Source organism: Gastrolobium bilobum, unplaced genomic scaffold, assembly GCF_033153095.1.
Source record: "Gastrolobium bilobum isolate Gb01-03AN ecotype WA unplaced genomic scaffold, APGP_CSIRO_Gbil_v1 utg17599, whole genome shotgun sequence".
Lineage (NCBI taxonomy): Eukaryota > Viridiplantae > Streptophyta > Magnoliopsida > Fabales > Fabaceae > Gastrolobium > Gastrolobium bilobum.
In genome coordinates this window covers 21,951-44,414 of record NW_026899383.1, presented here as the reverse complement: position 1 = coordinate 44,414, position 22,464 = coordinate 21,951, and the positions used below count along the sequence as shown (strand labels likewise).

At 33.4% G+C, this 22,464-nt stretch overlaps 2 protein-coding genes across 2 annotated transcripts; one reads left to right on the top strand and one right to left on the bottom strand.

Moving 5' to 3' along the window:
• The first annotated feature begins 1,280 nt into the window (after window positions 1–1,280).
• Window positions 1,281–4,649, top strand: LOC133290123 (sugar carrier protein C). The gene is made up of 4 exons (XM_061488183.1): window positions 1,281–1,480; window positions 1,657–1,979; window positions 3,052–3,681; window positions 4,007–4,649. The coding sequence occupies exons 1-4, from the start codon at window positions 1,345–1,347 to the stop codon at window positions 4,475–4,477; spliced, it is 1,560 nt and encodes a 519-aa protein (XP_061344167.1). The 5' UTR covers window positions 1,281–1,344; the 3' UTR covers window positions 4,478–4,649.
• A 9,787-nt stretch (window positions 4,650–14,436) lies between these two features.
• On the bottom strand, window positions 14,437–21,481 carry LOC133290124 (vesicle-associated protein 4-2-like). Its single transcript, XM_061488184.1, has 7 exons — window positions 21,096–21,481; window positions 16,495–16,565; window positions 16,146–16,227; window positions 15,926–16,038; window positions 15,273–15,350; window positions 14,919–15,038; window positions 14,437–14,812 (listed from the first exon to the last, which is right to left on the bottom strand). Exons 1-7 carry the CDS (start codon window positions 21,391–21,393, stop codon window positions 14,750–14,752), a joined length of 825 nt encoding a protein of 274 aa, XP_061344168.1. The 5' UTR covers window positions 21,394–21,481; the 3' UTR covers window positions 14,437–14,749.
• Window positions 21,482–22,464: the final 983 nt, after the last annotated feature.

The following is a 22,464-nucleotide window of genomic DNA, read 5'->3' as shown; positions in this document are numbered from 1 at the left end:
TATGACCAAAACTAATCCTAAATTTTTATAGTCAACCCTTTTAATTAATCATTTAATAAATAAAAAAATATGTAAAACGTTTTATGTTTCTTTGATGTTAAATATAGCAAAATTTTGCCGTGGGTTTTTATCCCTCAGCTTACCCAAAACAAAAACAAAAAAATATATCAAAATTCTCAAGAAATAAAAATGCAGAGATCTGATCTAATATCAGAAAAGAATTGGGTAATAAAAATAGCAAAAAAAGTGTTTTCGCAATTCATTCCTAAAGTAACGTCGTTTTGGAGTTAAAAAAGTAAAAAATTGTAATGATAAAAACTATTATAATCCTGAAATAAATTAAAATTATAAAAACACCTTCATTTTCGTTCCAAAATGATGTCGTTTTGAGCTCAATGCAGATAAGTTGTCTACATTCGTTGCAGAAAAAACTGAACCCTAAAAATTGAGACTCTTAAGTACATAAAATGAAATTTTATATAATATAAAGAAATCATTTTTTAAATTAAGTTACGAATTTGTGGTGTTAATAATTTCTTCAAGTATTAGTTAGTGTTCGGTCTTAGAGAACCGTAGAATAATACTGTAGGGTATGCACTCAGAGATATCTTATAGACATATATTCTGGTTGGCTTATAGTCAATATCCCAACACTGCGAACAAGTAATAGGCTTATAGCCAATATCTCAATTATTGCGCACAAGTAATAGGCTTATAGCCAATATGTAGGTGTGTGCACAGGTGTTGACAGAAGTAGTAAATGAGTTCAAAATGTGTACTTAGGATCTTAGCCTTTTATTTATAAGGATTACCTCTTGGGCTTGGGCTGTATATATCAGGATTTAAGTTTTAAATCCATAAAAAAAAAACTGTATTGAAATATTGTAAATTTTGAATGAATAATTATAATAATAAATTTAATTACAAATCCAATATGATATATATATATATATATATATATATATATATATATATTTTTTTTTTTTTTCATTTACTCCTTTTAAGGTTTTTATTTATTATTTTTGCCAGAGAATATAATATTTCTAAGAAGAAGTGATGTTTTTTATACAGTTCGGTAAGCTGAGTTGTCATCTTCACACTGTACTTAATGATTTCTTTTAATTTTCATATATTTTATAATTTGCATATTATATTTATTTACAGCTCAACAGTTTGATCAGAGTTAAATAAATCGGCGACAATCTTTCTATATAAACACTTGCCACTGCTCTTCTAAAAGCTCCATCTTGGTTTTTCTTCATTCTGTTCCTTTTATTCTTTCTCCTTTTCACTTTCTCTGAATCATTTTCTCTGATACTAAGGTAAGAAAAACAGAGAGAAAAAATGCCTGCCGTCGGAGGAATAAGCTCCGGAGAAGGGGGCAAAGAGTACCCCGGAAACCTCACTCCTTTTGTCACCATAACATGTATAGTTGCAGCCATGGGTGGATTGATCTTCGGCTACGATATTGGGATTTCTGGTATATATATTTATATATATTGTACACACACATATATATATATATACCCATGTATATTTATTCTAGCTGTTTGTTTTATGAGAAAACATTAATTTTTATGTGTGATTTGGTTATTACATGTTTATGTTATGAACTGTGAAGGTAACGTTTTTATTTTTTTAATGGGTTTCGGTTAGGTGGGGTAACGTCTATGGATCCGTTTTTGTTAAAGTTCTTCCCGTCGGTGTACCGGAAAAAAAACCTCGACAAATCGACAAACGAGTATTGTCAGTACGACAGCCAAACACTGACGATGTTCACGTCGTCGCTGTACCTGGCGGCGCTGTTGTCGTCGCTGGTTGCTTCCACCATCACGCGTAGGTTTGGCCGGAAACTTTCCATGCTTTTCGGTGGTTTGCTCTTCCTTGTCGGTGCCCTCATTAATGGCTTCGCCCAACGCGTTTGGATGTTGATCGTGGGTCGGATCTTGCTCGGGTTTGGTATCGGGTTCGCCAATCAGGTATCTGTCTCATTCTTCAATCTCCTACTCTGTTTTTTTTTTTTTTGGGTTTTGTTCGATGGGGTATGTCTCCGATATTCTCTGACTGTGTAGTGTCCAAAATCTCTGATGTTTCAATTTCAGACATAAAACTTAATCATGAGTTTTTTTTTTTTTTTTTTTTGAAGTAATAGAATAATAAGGATGTGTTGTCGTTTAATACGATTGTTTTGAACTATTGTACTATTCTTTGAAACTGAACTCTTTCCCCAGATCTGTCTATAAATTATGAGTTATAGTGATTCTAATATAAAATGATTTTTTTTTTTTTTTTTTTTTTTTATGTTTTATATAATCTGACAGAAGAGTTGGTCTTTCGTATAATGTTACTGACATAGTAAACGGTAAATATTTATGACACAAAAAAATATGTCTATGAAATGATACTGTCATATAACAGGACATTCATATTTTCCATAGTAAATATGCATTTACACAATTTTAAGGCATTCATTCATATGTTTATAATTTTATCCTTCAGCTCAAAAGTCACGGCTTTTGATTTCTCGACTTTATTGTTTGATATCTCAGCTAATTCTGACTTCTCTAACTGCAAGGTGGGAGAGTATTTTTGATATATATGATGTACCCGTTATTTCCATTAAAAAATTACATTTAAATCAAATTTTTTTCTATATATACATCACAAAAAAAATATTCCATTTTAATTTGACCGTTTCACTGAGTCAGTGATAGTGTACCGTAAATATTTTATCCCTAGTGGCGCAATTATTGTGCGGTTGTGCCCCGTTTTTCATTGCGTGTGACTTCCGCGCATCGCATTTCCACCTCCGCTTACATCATTTTCCACGGACTTGAATTCAAAACTCGAATTTATAAAATAAAAAACAAAATGAATTCCCCCCACCAAAAAAAAAAAAAAAAAACGTAACAAGTACATAAGAACCCATAGTCCTATATTACGACATTTTTTTTTAAAATATATATATTCCGTAATAACTTGGGAACTAGATATTCATAAATTGATTCTACATCAATGTTGTTAATTATATATTTTTTTAATTTCTCACAGTCTGTGCCACTCTACCTCTCTGAGATGGCTCCTTACAAATACAGAGGAGCTCTGAATATTGGTTTCCAATTGTCAATAACAATTGGCATTCTAGTGGCCAATGTGTTGAACTACTTTTTTGCCAAAATCAAAGGAGGGTGGGGATGGAGGTTGAGTTTGGGTGGTGCTATGGTACCTGCACTTATAATTACTGTTGGATCACTCGTCCTTCCTGACACCCCAAATTCCATGATTGAACGTGGAGATCGCGATGCAGCCAGGGCTCATCTTCAAAGAGTTCGAGGTGTGGATGATGTTGATGAAGAGTTCAATGACCTTGTAGCAGCTAGTGAAGCTTCCATGCAAGTTGAACACCCTTGGAGAAACTTGTTACAGAGGAAGTATAGGCCACACCTCACTATGGCCATCTTGATTCCATTCTTCCAGCAATTAACCGGCATCAATGTCATAATGTTTTATGCACCTGTGTTGTTTAATTCCATTGGGTTTAAGAGTAATGCTTCCCTAATGTCTGCTGTGATCACTGGCATTGTTAATGTTGTTGCTACTACAGTCTCAATTTATGGAGTTGATAAGTGGGGTAGGAGAGCCCTTTTCCTTGAGGGTGGAGTTCAGATGATGATATGCCAGGTAACCCTTTTTCTTAATCTTCAATGTACTATTTTATTATATCAATTGACATGTATAAGAGCGAGTGGTAAGCTACTTCTTTATAACTGAAAGGTCACGGATTTGTTCTTGTCCTCACTCCACTCTCATTAATCAGGATTTAATGGGAAGTGGTTGAGTGATTAATTGACACGTGTATTTTTTAATTTAGTGTGTACATTAATTTGAGATAGCTTATTGCTTATGAAATGATTATAAGCTCAAAGAAAGTGTTAAATATATAGTGAGCTATAGGATTCTTATGTCCATTTTATTTGTTAATCAAATATTTGATTTATGTGAACAGGCTATAGTTGCAGCTGCTATTGGAGCAAAGTTTGGAATTGATGGAAACCCTGGTGATTTGCCAAAGTGGTATGCCATAGTTGTGGTGCTGTTCATTTGCATTTATGTAGCAGGGTTTGCTTGGTCATGGGGTCCCCTTGGTTGGTTGGTGCCTAGTGAGATCTTTCCATTGGAGATTCGATCGGCAGCTCAAAGTATCAATGTGTCGGTGAACATGTTCTTCACGTTCGTTGTTGCTCAAGTTTTCTTGTCCATGCTTTGCCACATGAAGTTTGGCTTGTTCATCTTCTTTGGCTTCTTTGTGGTGGTGATGACATTCTTTGTGTACTTCATGCTGCCTGAAACTAAGGGCATCCCAATTGAAGAGATGGGCAAGGTTTGGAGGTCACACCCATACTGGTCCAAATTCGTTGAGCATGACGATTTTGGCAATGGTGTTGCGATGGATAAGAGAACTATCAAGAATGTGTAATTAGCCCTTGTTGTATTTTCTTTTCCTCAGTGACTAGTTTCCCCCTCTCTCTTTTGTTGTTGGTAAAACATACTTCTAATGTCAATGTGAGTTTCAATGTATTGAATTGTCCTTAAAAATTGAAGGGTTGTTTTTATCTAGGGTCCCCTGGTTTCGGTGAACAATGTTTACAGGATACTTTTCTATATTAATCCAATTGCACAAATTATTATGCGCATTTGAAATTTGTTGCTTTCATTTCCATAAAATGAGAACAAAAATTTAAGTTTATCAGGTTGCTTCCTGGGTTACATTCTAACCTAGCTGTTTAGTAGAGACATTAAATTGGCTTCCTCTGTATTTAAAACCCTTGCCAAGGCATAATCGGCAAAAAAATGGTTAATTGTTGTATTGTTGTTTCATTAATGGCCTAATAGTTTAGTTATAAGTCAGCAACACGGATGTGCTATTTGGCTCATCATTAACCCTGAAAAGTAATGTTCGGTGCCTGTTTCCATCGATACAGGGAATAGGGATCACAAAGAATCACGCGTGATGGTATAAATATAGGGACCCTTTTATTTTCATGATGATAAAAAAAAAAATTATTTTATCACATTTATTTATGATTATATAATCCGAAGAGTATATAATTATAGTATTAAATGATGATAAAAAAAAAGTTATTTTATGTCATTTGATTATGATTATATAATTTTAGGAGTATATAATTATAATATTAATTTTTTTCTCTTTACATCAGTCGAAAATTTTTGAAAAGATAAAAAAAAAAATTTAATATTATAACTATGTATTTAACAAAGTATATAGTTATAATAAATAACATAAAATAGTTTTTTTTCATTTAACATAAAATTATGGTTTCCATAAATATAAACAGCTCCGACACAGCTACACCATAAATTATCTGTCTCCTTCAAATATATTTATTATATGACACAGGATCAAAGCATGAACAATTGTGTTGGCCAATTTACATCAATTTAAGTTTCTCTAATAAAGGGAAAATATCTTGTGTACCTTGCTGATATTACATAATTGGTGGAGCTGCTGTGCTGTATAATATATACAGAGAAATAAAACCCGAATTACAAAAATTGCTCGGTATGTGGAATAGATTATTAGGCCCATTTGTCTGAGCCCCATTTTTTAAATTAAAAAAATGTTTACATTTTTTATAATTAGATAGGCTTTTTGAACAAAATATAAATTGAACTACAAATTTCTCATAAATTAAAAAGGATAATTTCGAAAATAATCTGAAAGAAAATTATATCACAAAAGCGCTCTTAGATCCAACCATCTCAATTAAGAAGAAACGGAATAAGATACATGTGTTCGGTTCTTTTAAGGATAAGTTGCAAAGGTGTTTACCCCAAAAAAAGAGAGAGGATAAGTTTCAAGGTATTTGCTTGATAGGCATCACAAATGAACATGATAAGTTTTTACAAATTTTCGATACCTTCCTACTGTCACAGACATTGATTAATATTGTTAGATATTGTTTTTCTGTCAATTTAAAACCCCAGTCCAAAGAGCCTTAAATTCAGAGCAGTTCAACAAACTACTAATTTGAAAGTAAACTTTCTATGTTCATTGCACAAATGATATGATAGGTGTTTGGAGCCGAAGGTGCCTAGGGATCCACTATTTCTGGGATAAATATTGGAATTGCAGTTACAAAAAGTGTAAGCCAACCAGAAATGAACATAATATTGCTTTTGTGTATCATCTGGCAGTCGGTTATAAATTGGTACAAAAATTTATGTTTATTAGGTTGCTTCGTGGGTTGCATTCTAACCTAGCTGTATAGTAGAGACATTAAATTGGCTTCCTCTGAAATCAAAAGCCTTGCCTAGGCATCATCAGCAAAAAATGGTTGATGTTAGTATGTGAAGAATGTGTTGTTAGCAAACAACATCGTTCTGAATTTGCAAAAGGGAACTTATGGAGAGCAAAGGGAATTTTGCAATTGGTGCATTCAGACATTTGTGGTCCAATAAATCCAATTTCTAATGGAGGTAAAAAATATTTAATTACCTTCATTGATGATTTTTCTAGAAAAACGTGGGTTTATTTTTTACAGGAAAAGTCAGAAGCTTTCTCTACATTTAAAAATTTCAAAGCTCGTGTGGAGAATGAGACAGGAAGGATGATTCAGACACTTCGCACAGATCGTGGTGGTGAATATTGCTCAAAAGAATTTGAAGCTTTTTGTGAAGAACATGGCATCCGAAAAGAGCTTACAACTGCGTATACACCACAACAAAATGGTGTATCAGAGAGGAAGAATAGAACCATCCTCAACATGGTTAGAAGCTTGTTGGTAAGAGGAAGAGTTCCAAAGACGTTTTGGCCAGAAGCAGTAAACTGGTGCATTCATGTCTTAAACAGAAGTCCAACCTTTGCAGTTCGAAATATGACGCCAGAAGAGGCTTGGAGTGGGAGAAAACCAAATGTGGATCACTTTAGAATTTTTGGATGCATTGCATATGCTCATGTCCCGGAACAGAAAAGAAAAAAACTTGATGACAAGGCTGAAAAATGTGTCTTTCTAGGTGTAAGTGATACATCTAAAGCATATAAATTATTTAATCCACTGACGAAAAAAATTGTGGTTAGCAGGGATGTTGTTTTTGACGAAGAAAACACTTGGGATTGGAATATGCAGCAGCCTACCGAAGTTCTTTGTGATATTGATTCTGAACAAGAGCAAATTTCAGCATCTAGTATGCCTGAAAATTCGTCCATTGCAACTTCTTCAGCTAGTCAATCCTCACCAACAGTAGTTGGAGTTAACGAAGAAGAAACTCAATCTCTTCGTCGTGTTAGAAGAAGGCCTACTTGGATGGAAGATTATGAGGTAACTGGAATTGAAGATCCAATTACTCACTTTGCTTTGTTTTCAGAATGTGATCCCGTGACTTTTGAGAGTGCTGTCAAAGAAGAAAAATGGCGAAAAGCAATGGATGCTGAAATTGATGCAATTGTTGTTGAGATATTCAAGTGTGATGAGTGCCACATTGGTTGGTAATGAGCTAAGTGAAGAGTATATAAGTGCAGAAAGACCCATAAACCTGCAGCCTTAAGGTTTTGGGTTAAGATGTGGTGTCGGCCCACTTATTATGGTTTGTCATTTGGCCCATTAGTGGATGTACCCTTTGCAAAGGGTTTTGGGCTCCCTCATTCCATTGCCCAACAGTGGTATCAGAGCCGGATTGGGCTCGAGCTAGCCTAGTGATTGGCTAGGAGGCGGGTCGAGTACTTTGCACTTCGGGTACTCGGTTGAGGGAGAGCATACCAATGGTGGGTTTCACACTTGAGGGGGAGATTGTTGAGATATTCAAGTGTGATGAGTGCCACATTGGTTGGTAATGAGCTAAGTGAAGAGTATATAAGTGCAGAAAGACCCATAAACCTGCAGCCTTAAGGTTTTGGGTTAAGATGTGGTGTCGGCCCACTTATTATGGTTTGTCATTTGGCCCATTAGTGGATGTACCATTTGCAAAGGGTTTTGGGCTCCCTCATTCCATTGCCCAACAAGGTATAAGTCAGCAACATAGATGTGGTATTTGGTTCATCATTAACCCTGAAAAGTAATGTTTGGTGCAAAGTTGAAAAAATTGGATTGGCCCAGATTGATCCGAGACCGATTGTTTGACCAGTTTGGTTTTTTATGTTAGATCGGTCAAGTACTAGAATCACTGCGATCCAATGGATTTTTGAAAAATTCGATGACCCAGTCAGTTCAACTGGTAACCTAATTCGATTCATAAAAAAAAATTATTTCCAAAAAAAAAATTCATACAGAATATATTTTTTTAAATTCACAAATAGTTTATTTTCTTTTGAAATATTTAAGTGATTTGTTGCTTATTGACTTACATATGTTATGTATCTACAACACTGAGATTATCTTAGTTATGCATTATACGAGGAATTTTGATTTATTTATAGTTAAAAATATCGTCTACTGAACCTGAAGTACCAGTATCACAAGCATTATATGTTTGTTTGATCCTTTGTTGGATAATGATACGTGATTTATTATTTTTCATATAAAAATATTTGGAATCGATATTATTTTTTTACACATATTTAAGTATGTTAATAATTTTTTAATATAAATTATAGATTTTGATATACTTACTAAGTCATGCAATTGAACTAGTAACTCACTGGTTGGTTGAATCACTAACTCACTGACCCAATATTTCAATTGGATCAATGACCGAGTTGGAGTTAATAAGATTAATTTAGTGCCTGTTTCCATCTATATAGGGAATATGATCAGAAAGAATCCATCTATATAGGGAATAGAATCAGAAAGAATCATGTGTGATGATGGTATAAATATAAAAAACTCCGACACAACTACACCGTAAGTTATCTGTCTCCTTCAAATATATTTATTATATGACACATGACCAAGGCATGAACAATTGTGTTGGCCAATTTACATCAATTTAAGTTTCTCTAAAGGAAAAATATCTTGTGTACGTTGCAGATTTTAGGTGGAGCTAGATGTGCTATATATGCAGAGAAATAAAACCCGAATTACAAAAATTGCTCATTAGGCCCATTTGTCTGAGCCCAATTTTTTTAAATTAAAAAATGTTTATTTTTTTTATAATTAGATAAGATTTTTGAACAAAATAAAAATTATAAAAAAAAATTAAAATTTTATCATGAATAAAAAAGGATAATTTCAAAATTAAACTGTAAGAAAATTATATCACAAAAGCGCTCTTGGATCCAACCATCTCAATTACGAAGAAACGGAATAAGATACATGTGTTCGGTACTTTTAAGGATAAGTTTCAAGATATTTGCTTGATAGGTATCACAGATGAATATAATAAGCTTTTACAAATTTTCGATACCTTCCTACTGTCACACACATTGATTAATATTGTTAGATATTGTTTTTCTGTCAATTTGAAACCCCATAATTCCAAAGAGCCTTAAATTCAGAGCAGTTCAACAAACTAATAATTTGAAAGTAAACTTTCTATGTTCATTGCACAAATGATGGGATAGGTGTTTGGAGCTGAAGGTGCTTATGGATCCACTATCTTCCGACAAACTTATTGCTTGCTGATTCAATCATATTTCTGGGATAGATATTGGAATTGCAGTTATAAAAAGTGTAAGCCAACCAGAAATGAACAGAATATTATAAAAAAATTCTTACTTTTTTTTGTTTCTTTCTTCAAATTTTCCCTAATGTAATAATGCGATGTAAGATAGAAAATAGGCCAACTTTTGGCGTCAAAATAGTCTACATTGTTCAAAATTTTGAAGCCATTTTATCTTCTAAAACCCATTAACTTCTAACACATATTTCGAACCCAATTTTTTCCCCCATTACATGGGCAACTTGAGTGCAAGTACTAGTGGGTGAGAAGAATCAAACTTTCACATGATTGTTGAGTAACCTTTTCTTTTTCCTTTTCTCATTTATGAAATCATGAGAGTGTAAGAACTTTCGGTGGACAAACGTGACTATGACATGAACCAATGATGCAACATGTCTGATATCATGATTCACAACTCATAAGAAAGAACAAAATCTTGGGTGCCAAAAAGGAGAGGTATCAGTCAATTCAGTCACGGTCTTTGCACTGAAGCAAACTAGAAAGCATGACACTTTTCCATTTATTTTGGGGCTTTATTTTATTCCTATTTTTCCTCAACCATAACATTTCTAAGGATATGTTTTTGGATAAGATAGAATTTAAGAAATGGAGTTCATTTCTTCTTTATTGATAACTCATTATCTCTCTTTTCGCCCTTCTTATATAAGGTATCATATGCCATCTTTTTGGGGGCCCTCCTACAACTTTTTTTTTTTTTAAACAAAAAGATAAAATTCAAGAAACCCCTCCTACAACTTTGGCTCTTTGACCGATGGGGTTTTTTTGTGATGTTAATTTATGAATTTGGTATTTGGTCGAAGGTATTTACGAATTGGGGTCATTTAGTGACGCGAGGGGGACCCAGCGTCACTGAGTGCCGCTACCATCCCCTCGCGTCACTCTCACTTTTTTTTATTTTTTTTACTTTTTTCTATTGAGTGTCGCCCCCCCTCCCCTGTGGCACTCACAGAATTGTGCCAAGTGGCACAATCTGGTTACTCCTATTACTGTAAAACTTCAGAAAGCCATAACTTTTGACTCGGGTATCCAAATCAGATGTTTTTTTTTTTATTTCACATAACTTTCCGAGATCTACGCAATGACATCTCATTTGACATATTTTATCTCTCACAAACATAATTCAAATCTGTAAAAAAGTGTAATTAGTGTTGCACATTTGAACTATATTAATGGAAAATAAAATATGTCAAATGAGATGTCATTGCGTAGATCTCGAAAAGTTATGTGAAATAAAAAAAAATCATCTGATTTGGATACCCGAGTCAAAAGTTATGGCCTTCCGAAGTTTTACGGTAATAGGAGTAACCCGATTGTACCACTTGGCACAATTCTGTGAGTGCCCCAGGGGAGGGGGGGCGGCACTTAATAGAAAAAACTAAAAAAAAAATAAAAAAAGTGAGAGTGACGAGAGGGGATGATAGCGGCACTCAGTGACGCTGGGTTCCCATCGCGTGACCCTCGTTCGTAAATACCAATACCAAATTGATAAATTAAAGAAATTAAAACCCCTAATGGGTGAAAGAGTCCTGCAACTTTAGTTACATGCGGAATAGCATGTCTCCCTTGTTTCTTTACACGACTTTAATGAATATCAAATAGTTTCAAAACAAAATTTATTGTATAAAATTTACAAAAAATAAAAATAAAAAATTAAACGATTCAAGTGAAAATTTAGATAGAATATTAATGAATATAACTTCAACTCTTGTATTTGATAAATTATGGGAAAAAATGTACACAATAAGCTAGAAATTGGGATACCTCTTTTAGTTTAGGAAGAATAAGTCTATTCCAATTAATTAAGAAGACAATAATGTCTAAGAATCTAAATATTTAGGACGATAATAATCATAGAGGAATATTCATAAATGCAATGAAATTGTCACGAAGCTTTGTATTGTGAATCTAGTTTGTCAGATTGCTTAACTGATTGATAGTTAAAAAACGAGTTAAGTTATAGAAACTATAATAGTAAGAACCTGATATACTTGATTACCAAAAAACAAAAGAACTTGATATACTTAATATTATCTAGAGTGTGTTTAGATTAGCTGTGAAAAAAATAATTTAATAAAGATTTTATGTATGATTAATATTATGATAAAATTAGTTTAACACATAAATATAATAACTAAAAATCGATTTTACAATGATACGTTTTGTTTGAATTGTATTCAAAATCAGTTTTATATAATAAAACATTTTTTCAAGATAGTAAAAAAATGATCAAAAGATTCTATTAATACCTTCTTATCAACTTTTTTCTTCCAACCATCACGGATTGTAGACACTATTTATTACCTTTTATTCGTATTTGTTTAGTATTTCTTGGTCTTCTACTAAGACTAGGACAACATTTCAGGCCTGCATAGTTACCTCGTATAATATACTTCATTGTTTTGTAGGCGATTTTTATTTTAAGAAAAAAATTAATCTTAGTTTTGTGATTTGTCTGTGTGTTTGTTCATTGACTATGTATGTGGTAGATCCCTTTGCCCGTTGTTTTACCTTTTCGCATTAATCAATTGAGAACATTTGGTTATATTGTTAGCTGGTGCTAATTGTATTACTCTGAGGCATTTTTCTCCTAGCTTTTATTATGAGATTAATGTTTTTTTTATAGTCAGAAATAATTTTATCTCCAATACATATAAACATGTTTGGAGCTCACTTTTTTTTTTCTTTTTTTTTTCACATAGCCCCATATGAACTTCACACATTTTTATGTATGTAGAAAATAAATTTTTTTTTTTCAGGTATCCGATAAAATTTATTTTCTACAACATGAAAAACATTATTCTTTTTTATTATATGTAATTGAGACTAAATGTGACATATATTGGAAAAACGACATAAACCTTTAATCTCCGGCAAACATTTCATCACAAAAATTGATAATGGAATTGATGTTAATATTATGTACGGGAATAATAACGGAAATTTTAATAAAAAATTTCATATTTTCAGTTGAAAAATTCGTGGCAAATGTTGAACTTATTTTAAAACTTATTAAAAACGTGTTTTCCAAAAATATTATTACAAAAAGGAATGCTAGTAATTTTTTTTATACCTCTATTATAAGATGAATTTTCATGTAAATCCTACTAAATAATTTGATTTCATTAGTAGAGTTAACATGAAAATTCACTCAATAATAAAAGAATTTATTGTTAGCACTTTCTATTATAAATTACATCATAATTAAGTAAAAAAAGTTATCATGGTTTTTTTCCAGTAGCTGTTAGTTGGGTTTAGCCGTTTAGGTATTATAATTGATCCTGGAACTTCTTCAAAATATTTAAAATATTTCATTCTATTAAAAAAATAATATCTAAAATACAAAAAATAATCAATTTGTGCTCGCAAAAGAAAAATTTATAATAATTTTTTTAGTTCTATATAGATTTATTAAATTTTCAAATTATTTTTTATTAATATAATGTTTTAATCGTAGTCTCTGTTGAAACCTTTGGTTTGGGCCTTTTAGGGACCTACTACATTAAAACATTACATTTACATGGTGGGCCTTTTAGGGACCTACTTCATTAAACCTTTGGTTTGGGCCTTTTAAAGGACAAGACATTTACATGGATCTCCCATACATGTCACCCACCACTGCACACTGACTAGCAAGTAGCAACATATTTCTTTTATTTTACATCTAGGGATTAAGCCCATTTAAAAGTGTTCGTGCCGTGCGAGTAAAGAAAGATAATTATTCGCGTAACTATTATTGAAAAAAGAGATATATCTTCATTTCAAAATAATTTGTACTTTAAAAATTAAAAAATAATTAAATTCTCTGAAATTTTTAAAAGTATAAATTCATTTAATTTTATTATTGTTTATTTTCTTTAATGCTCTCATATTCAACTGAATAGATATGCTCAGAAACAAGAATAATTTTTTTAAAAAATAATTTTTAGTTTTTTAAATTTACGAATAATTTAAAATAACCTAAAACTTCGAAAGTGACCTTTTTTAATATTTATATGGGATAGGATATTGTGACATACAAATAATGTTACGCACAATGTTACGACTACATCTTAACCGTTGATTTCCGTCAATCAACGGTTATCATTTATTGCGAATTAATAATTAATTAATAAGTTTGATTTGAAAAATGATAACCGTTGATTGGCGGAAATCAACGGTTAAGATGTGGTCGTAACATTGTGCGTAACATTATTTGTGTGTCACAATATCTGATATCTCTCTCTCTCTCTCTCTCTCTCTCTCTATATATATATATATATATATATATATATATATAATATATATATATAGACTTATCGTTTCTCAAACTGTTTGAAATAATTTTATCTTCGGCCACTAAATCATAACCGTATAAAGATGGATTAATGATGATAAAAGAAGAGAGAGAAAAAGAAAATCATAACCATTTAAAGGTGAATCAATTAATATAAGGAAATAAATAAATAAAACAACGTCGTTTTGGGGTGGCCAGAGATAAACTTATCTCAAATTGCCGGAGAAATATTTTTTTCATATATATATATATATATTAAAAAAAGAGTCATGCATATAAGAAACAAATACGAAAAATTATCCACGGACAACAATGGATCTCTGTTGAGCTGCTTCCTTGCCCCCATGCTTTCAGAACAGGAAAACTGACGGGAAATGAAGGATGACTTGAAACCACAAGAAATTAAAAAAATCACATTATGGTACAAAGGATAAATTCTACATAAACATACTACTAAAAATTTGTATTCCCAAGTTTATGGCAATACCAAACTTACTATTTTTAAATCAAAATCTTTGTATCTTTTTGGTCGAGAATCTCATAGCATAACATATTGACACATTGATCATATGAAAACTTGATTGCACTACTTCACATCAATCCATTAAAAGATTATTCCCAAAACAAAAATCCTGAAAAAAACAAAAAAAAACGACATTTATCTACATAGAGGATGATCACCACACCCACGCATAGTTTTCTCCAAAGTACATTTGCCATTCACCTGAAATTTTTCTAAGAAAAAGTCACTGTATTTTTTTAATTGTTTCTCGGAAGATAACATCTTCCTTGGCTGCAATGAAACATCCTATTCAATTATAGATATTCCAGACCAACACCCTATACAGAGTCTACTACCACTTCGCCCTGCTGCTTTGCGAGGTATCTTTCCCTCCTCTCTTTCTGAAAAGAATAATCAGAGATATTATATATAGATTAATCATTTTGTCAAAAGGAACAACATATTGCAAGGAAAATTTTTATTCAAAAGTTAAGTAAACATACTGACCCATTCATCTATGACAAGCCCTTCCCCAATAATTTTAGGACCTGCATCTTCTGCAGGTTTCTTACGTGCCTCAAGGGCAGCATCAGCATCAGCCAGCTGTCGCTTCAGTTTTTCCAAAGCCTTATGAGAAAAAATAGACCCTCATAAGTCGTATGCAATCGGTTATGGTATTATACACAGACATCTTATAAACATCAATCAAAATAGCTTATACTGAATGTCGCAACCACAGCAAAGCAACAGATATATAAATGAATACGTGCAGAAAGAGAGAAGAGAAAGGGAAAATGAAATGTGTGATAAGCATAGATTGGTTCGAATGTACAAATGTACACTGAAAATTTCAGTACTCACGGGACTAGGACGCTCTGGATCTAGAAAAATAACTCGCAAAATCTGCTCCACTGCTACTTGGTCCTTCTGCTCATCAAACTGTTTCGAGAGAGAAAAAAATATTTGTGTTTAAAAACAATTCTAAATATGACCCCACAACGTGGAAAGTATCTTCATGTCAAGCAGAGAATGACACTAGAGTGGCTGAAATGAAAAGTAAAATCCAAGCATATACAACAGAAGAACTTTAAATTTGATTGTGCACACATTTTTGTGATGTGAGAGACAGAGAATGAACCCTCAAAAAGAAAGTGAACCTTCTCATTATTAATCATAATAAAAGCTCCAGTTCTCCTGCTATGTCCATTAACTAAAAGGCTATAAAGTTTACAACGGTTAAAAAAATGAAATCTACATGCATAGAGTAATTTATTAAAACCAAAATAACAACACACGATCCTTTTCTATCAATTAATTATAACCAAACCCAAGAAACAAAATATTTATTGCAGTAGAATAAATAATGTGTGTGTAACAGGTAATCTAAGAAGATATACAGTCGCAAGATTGCTAGATGCCCATGAGACAGACAGCTATAGTATAAGAGAAAAACCAACAGCAACATCTTATTTCATGACAATTGTAAGTTTGTAGCCAAAATAAAATTAACTAACCAGCTCAGGGACATAATCAATTGATCCTTTGACCTTCAAGCTCATGATTTTAAATTTGAGTCCAGTTTTTTCAGGCTTTTCATTATTTTCTGGTTGCTCTACAAACTTGAACACTAGCAAACAAAATATAAATTAGTGAGATAACTAGACCTTGTATTTATGATTATCTTTTATTTTATTACACACAAAGGAACATACAGAGAAATGAAATATTGGTTACCTGTTGCTATGATACTCTCACCGGGAGCAAGGATAGCCCCAGGAGGACGCATGAAACAGCTTTTGGGAGCAGTTGTTTGAAACTAAATATACATATTAAGTGAAAAACAAAGAAATCTTATCAGAATAGATAGTGAAATTATAGTACTGTTTTAGAATCATAGAAGAACTCATTAATTTATAAAACAATAAATGAATTATTCTCCTGCAAAACTGTGACATATTAACAGCAAAAATAGACAGTTGAGTTCACGACTTAATCAAAGTACCTCAACAACAAAAAGGGCAAATGAGGAAAAGAAAAATTTAAAAACGGGAATAAAGAAACAGGTTTACATGTTTCACTATACCTTGAAAGCTACATGTGATTTGCTGGTGTTTTTAATCCTGATTGCACTTTTAACCTGTTTACCCGGCTCATCTACACAAGAAATTAAGGAAAGAAGGGACAAATTGTAGTACACGTGGATAAGTAAATCAACCAATCATTGGAGCATTAGAGTAAGAGATGAATAAAATAAAAAAGATAAAAACCATGCATACAGCATACATGATCTCAGAAACATACATGCACACGTATAAAATAAGAACATATCACATTGAGTCTGTGTATGTATTTCTGAACCTACAAGTGCAGACATCAGAAAGGGCGAGAGAAGTAGAGGGAATTTTCTATCTGATTTGTTATCTAGCTTGACTGTTTAACCTGTGTCTCTAGAAAGTCCTAGAACATTGTGTCTCCATCAATAATAAAATATTCTATTTTCTTTTCATTTGTCATCTTCACTTTCCCATACTAGAAGAGCATTCAATGCATTCATCTTTGAGCCATATCGAAATAATCATTCCATGTCCATCAAAGAAATGAATAATAGCTCGAAGTAAAGAACATTGAACACGTCCATAAATCAATTTCATAAATACATAATCAATAACCTATAATAATTAATACCTATAATTAGTACCAAATTACCCTAATGATTGACACTAATAATTAATGGGGATGTTCTCTCCTACAACTCTCGCTACACTAATAGAAGTTTCCTAAAAATACCCCCCCCCCCCCTAAAGATTCTCCTTGATGAGGGCAACTAGTGATAGTTTTTCCCTCGGTGTCATATTGCATGAACTGTAAGGGCTAACTAATGCGTGAAACATTATGATTTTCCCCGGAGATCCCATTACTCTTTTGTATTAGTGTCATTTTCACTTTCCCACGCTTGAAGAGCATTAAACGCACTGATCTTTGAGCCATATCGAAATAACCTTTCCACATCCATCAAAGAAATGAATAGTAGATCAAAGTAAAAAGCATTGAACGCGCCCATAAATCAATTTCATAAATACAGAATCAATCACCGATGATAATTGATATCCATAATTAGTATCAAATTACACTAATGATTGATACTCGTAATTAATTGGGATGTTATACCTTACACCTCTCACATTAAAGGAGGTTTCCTAAAAACACTCACCATAAAAGATTCATGTTGGTGAGGGCAACTAGTGACCATCTTTCGCTTTGGGCACCATTGCTGGAACTGTAAGGGCTAGCTGATGCGTGAAACAATATGATTTTCCCCCGGGGATCCTTTGCTCTTATGTATTGGCGTTGTCTTCACTTTCCCACACTTGAAGAGCACTAAATGCACTGATCAAGCCATATCAAAGTAACCTCTCCATATCCATCAAAGAAATAGATTGTGGATTGAAGAAAAGAGCATTGAACACACTTACCTACGAGCCAATTCGAGTAACCTTTTCATATTCATGAAAGAAATGGATTGTAGATCAAAGTAACCTTTCCATATCAATCAAAGAAATGGATTGTTGAAGTGCATTTGCAACATTCTCTAAGGCTAATTGTATGCTTTCCATCATCGTAAGGTCTTGAGTTGCCGCTGGTAAAAAGTAGAGACTCTTGATGCTTGTATCAATTCTCTTAGAAATTTTAGCACCTCTGAAGGAATAAATCTATATCGAACTCTAGTTCAAAATGTTTCAGCACAGCCTAATAGAAGCACTTGATAGAGATGACTTCAAAGATGGTACCACAACTTTGAGCACGTCCTTTCATTGCCCTTGTCGCTTCTGAAAACTTGACTTTTTGTGTTCCTTTTGTTCTAAAATGGTACTCCACATTATTCAACAACAAATATGCTTCTTTTCCTTTAAATTTTGGAATCATCTTTTAATACCACAACACCTAGATTGAGTGCTTCGATACCAATAGATAGGATTCAATCGAAAAAGAATAAAAAGAGCAATGGGATCCTCGAGAAAAATCATAATAGTTCTCGCATTAGTTAGCCAATGGGACCCCAAGGAAAAAACTATCACTAGTTGCCCTCATCAAGGTGGATCTTTAGGGCAGGTATTTTTAGGAAACATCCTTTGGCATAGAGAGAGTTGTAAAGGAGAACATCCCTATTAACTATTGGTATCAGTCATTAGGGTAATTTGATACTAGTTACGGGTATCAATTATTATAGGTTATTGATTTTGTATTTATGAAATCGATTTGTGGGTATGTTCAATGTTCTTTACTTCAATCAACAATCCATTTCTTTGATGGATATGGAAATGTTACTTTGATATAGCTCAGAGATCAGTGCGTTGAATGCTCTTCAAGTGTGGGAAATTGAAGACGAAACAAATACATAAGGGCGATCGAATCCCCGGGGGAAGAAAAAACTATCACTAATTGCCCTCGTCAAAGTGAATCTTTGTGGAGGGGGGTATTTTTATGAAACCTCCTTTAGTGTAGCGAGAGTTACAGGGGATAACATCCCTATTATTATTCGTATCAAGTAATTCGGTACTAATGATGGGTATCAGTTATTATAGGTGATTGGTTCTATATTTATGGAATTCATTTATGGGTGCGTTCAATGCTCTTTGCTTTGACCAACAATCCATTTCTTTGATGGATATGGAAAGGTTACTTCGATATGGCTCAGAGACCAGTGCATTGAATGCTCTTCAAGTGTGAGAAAGTGAAGACAACACTAATACAAAAGGGCGATGGGATCCCTGGGGGAAATCATAATGCTTCACATATCATTTTGTCCTTACAATTCATGTAATGTAACCTAGGGTAGTTTGGCACTAATTATGAATATTAATTATTATAGGTGATTGATTTTGTATTTATGGAATCGACATATGGGTGCGTACAATGCTCTTTACTTCGATCTACAAATTATTTCTTTTTTGGATATGAAAAGATTACTTCAATGTCTCGGAGATTAATGCATTGAATGCTCTTCAAGTGCGGGAAAACAAGAAAGGAAATGGGTCCCAGGAGAAATCATAACCCTTATAGTTCATGCAATGGGATCTCGAGGAAAAGACTATCACTTGTTGCCCTCACCAAGGTGAATCTTTCAAGGGGAAATATTGTTACAAAACCCCATTTAGTGCAACAAGAGGTGTATGAGATAACATCGCAATTAATTATGAGAACTAATTATGGGTCAATTATTATAGGTGATTGATTCTATATTTATGGGAGATCTATTATATAAATAGGAGACAATGAGATGTCATTAAGTAGACTAGATATGCTTAATGATACTAAGTATGTTTAATAATCTCCCATTCCCTTCTATTTATAACAAATTCCCCATAAATACCGCATCAATCACTCTATATTGATCCCGTACAAACTTTCACTCTCTACATCAAAAAGGGGTTAATCTCATTCAAACATCCAAATGGGTGGGGACCCCATGGGAAACCAAAAATAAAAAAAAAATCCACATGGTCCATAAACCTCTCCTTATTAAAGGAGGTTTCCAAACAGACAATAAATGACCAAGCAGTAAAGCCAAGAGATCGAGTGGAGAGGATGATTGCTTGGTCTTGTCCCCCTGTGGACTGGGTCAAGCTAAATGTTGATGGGGCCAAAACTGGTAACAGGTCCGGGTGTGGTGGTGTCATACGTGAGGAGCTTGATTTTCGGTTTCTTTAAAAACTTAGGATCGGGTACTGTCTCGCATGCTGAACTGTGGGCCTGTTTGGTGGGTTTGCAGTTGGCTTGGGATAAAGGATTTAGACAAGTGTGGTTGGCAGGAGATTCCCTATCAGCCCAGTAGATTATAATGAATGGGTGTCATCTTGATCATCATGCAGCAAACTTGGTGTGGCGTATTAGAAACATGTTACATCGTTGTTGGTGTGTCCGTATGTCTCACATCTATCGCGAAGGGAATAGAGTGGCAGACTTTCTTGCCTCTTACTCATATGGCTTCTCCTGGGTAGTGCAAGTTTTTGATGTTCCTCCTCTTGGTTGTAGGGAAGAGCTGTATAGTGACACTATTGGTGTCCGTTGGGCTAGGCTATGTGTTTAGTTTTTTGTTTTGTTCTTTTTTAGTTACCTATTGTCTCCAAAAAAGAATTCATTCACCCTTTCCACCGCTAGAAATACCGCAACCCACTCCAACAAAAAGTATAGCAACCATAATCAGAGAGCATTAACAGCAGAAGCTAACAACACTGAATAAATTATTTTTATTCTTTAAACACTTTCTTATACCAAAACCTCCAGCTCCGGCTCGCTTTCAATTTTCCATTTCTGGAAATACTTGAACTGTGATTAGCGACAAAGCATTACCTCACACAGATGAATAAGCAAGAAATGGAAAGTGCAGCATTAAAAATCAAATGCAACACGAATAAATAACCATTAACTTTCAAGCCATATTGAAAGAAATAAGCAATGATCTTTTAACCAAACCAAAAGTTTCTATTTTTGGGACAGTCTAATTAAAGCCTTAAAATTGCAATTAAAACCGGCAAATAGAAATTACAGCGAAGATCAAAATTAGATCATGATCAAATTCAAAGCAATTATTAAATTTCATACAAGCAAAGAAACAAAAAAGGAAAATCACCATACCTCAATAGTAAAGCAAAAATAAAAAAATAAAAAAACTGAAAAACATACAAGGGAAGTAGAGCTTGTTGGAGGGATCAAGCTTGAGACGACGTCGTGTCGGGAGAAACGATCTAGCAACGGAAGAAACTGAATTAGAGGTATGGGAGGTGGAACCCTCAGGGGGTAGATTGTGAGGGTTAGGGTTGTGATGATGATGATGGTGATGATGATGATGAGGAAGATGAAGGTTAGCAGAAGACGACGTCGTACTGGAAGAATTGGCGCCAGAGCTAGAATGGCGAAACGGAAGCTTGAAGAAATTCCAGACCTTAGGTTCGGAGTGAGGTTTGGGTTCAGCTACGTCCATGTTCTCCTGTTCTGAGAAATGAGAATGAATGGACGACGGAAACGAAGAATTGAAGAACAGAAAATAAAAATAAAAAAGAGAAACAACTGAGCCTTGACTTCACTTGACGGTTTCAAACATGATGTCAGGGGACGGTAAACGTCGTCGTTTACTCTTTCACTCTAAGTGTTACAGACGCGGATGTGAGAGAGATTATGAATTGCGATGGAGAAGACCGTGTCATATCCACTAATATTTGATATTTACTGTTGTACAAAGCTTCAGTGCATTTTATCAATGAGAATATTATACATCAGTTAATTTTTTTTTTCTTCTATCAAATTTTTTCTCTGACTGCTATAATGTGTAATGCTCTCGTTGATAAAATATATTGAATCTAAATACAGTAGTACGACAGATTTATTTTATATTTACGCGTTTTTTTGTGTCTTTTTATTTATTTCTTATTTTTTATTCGTTGTCTTTAACTGTTTGCTTAATACAGTCACTGAAAATGGGGAATGCAACGTCGTAGTGATGTGCGCGGAAAACGTGGTGGGGTCCACTTCAACAAACTAGTGTCTGTTACACGTTATGGGTTGACTTTTTGCACCAACGCCCGCCAAACCTTGTTTCTACCGTTTGGGGTAACTAGAAAGAGGGCGCACATAAAATTGTGTGCGCAAACAAATTTTATTACGTAATGTAGCATGTAAAATTTGATTTATCCGTGGGGGATGTTTAATAGAGAAGAAATCTTTTTTTTTTTTTTCTGAAAATCTCTATTTTCAAAAATATAATTTTTATATTCAGTTTACGATAATATTTAAAAATTTAAAATTTAGAAAAATCAATTTTTCAGATATCTGAGAAAAAGCCATGTACCAAATGACCCTTAAGTATAACTTTCACACTTATTTCTACATATGAAAGTGGGAAATATTACTCTTAGCTAGTGTTTGGTTTGGGAGAAATTTTTTTTTACTATGGAAATGTAATTGATAGGGAAATGGTTAGAAAGTGAGTTTGGTAGGAAAATGTAAAAAAAGTTATTTGGTTGACCGAAATATTATCAGGGAAATTTATTTAAAT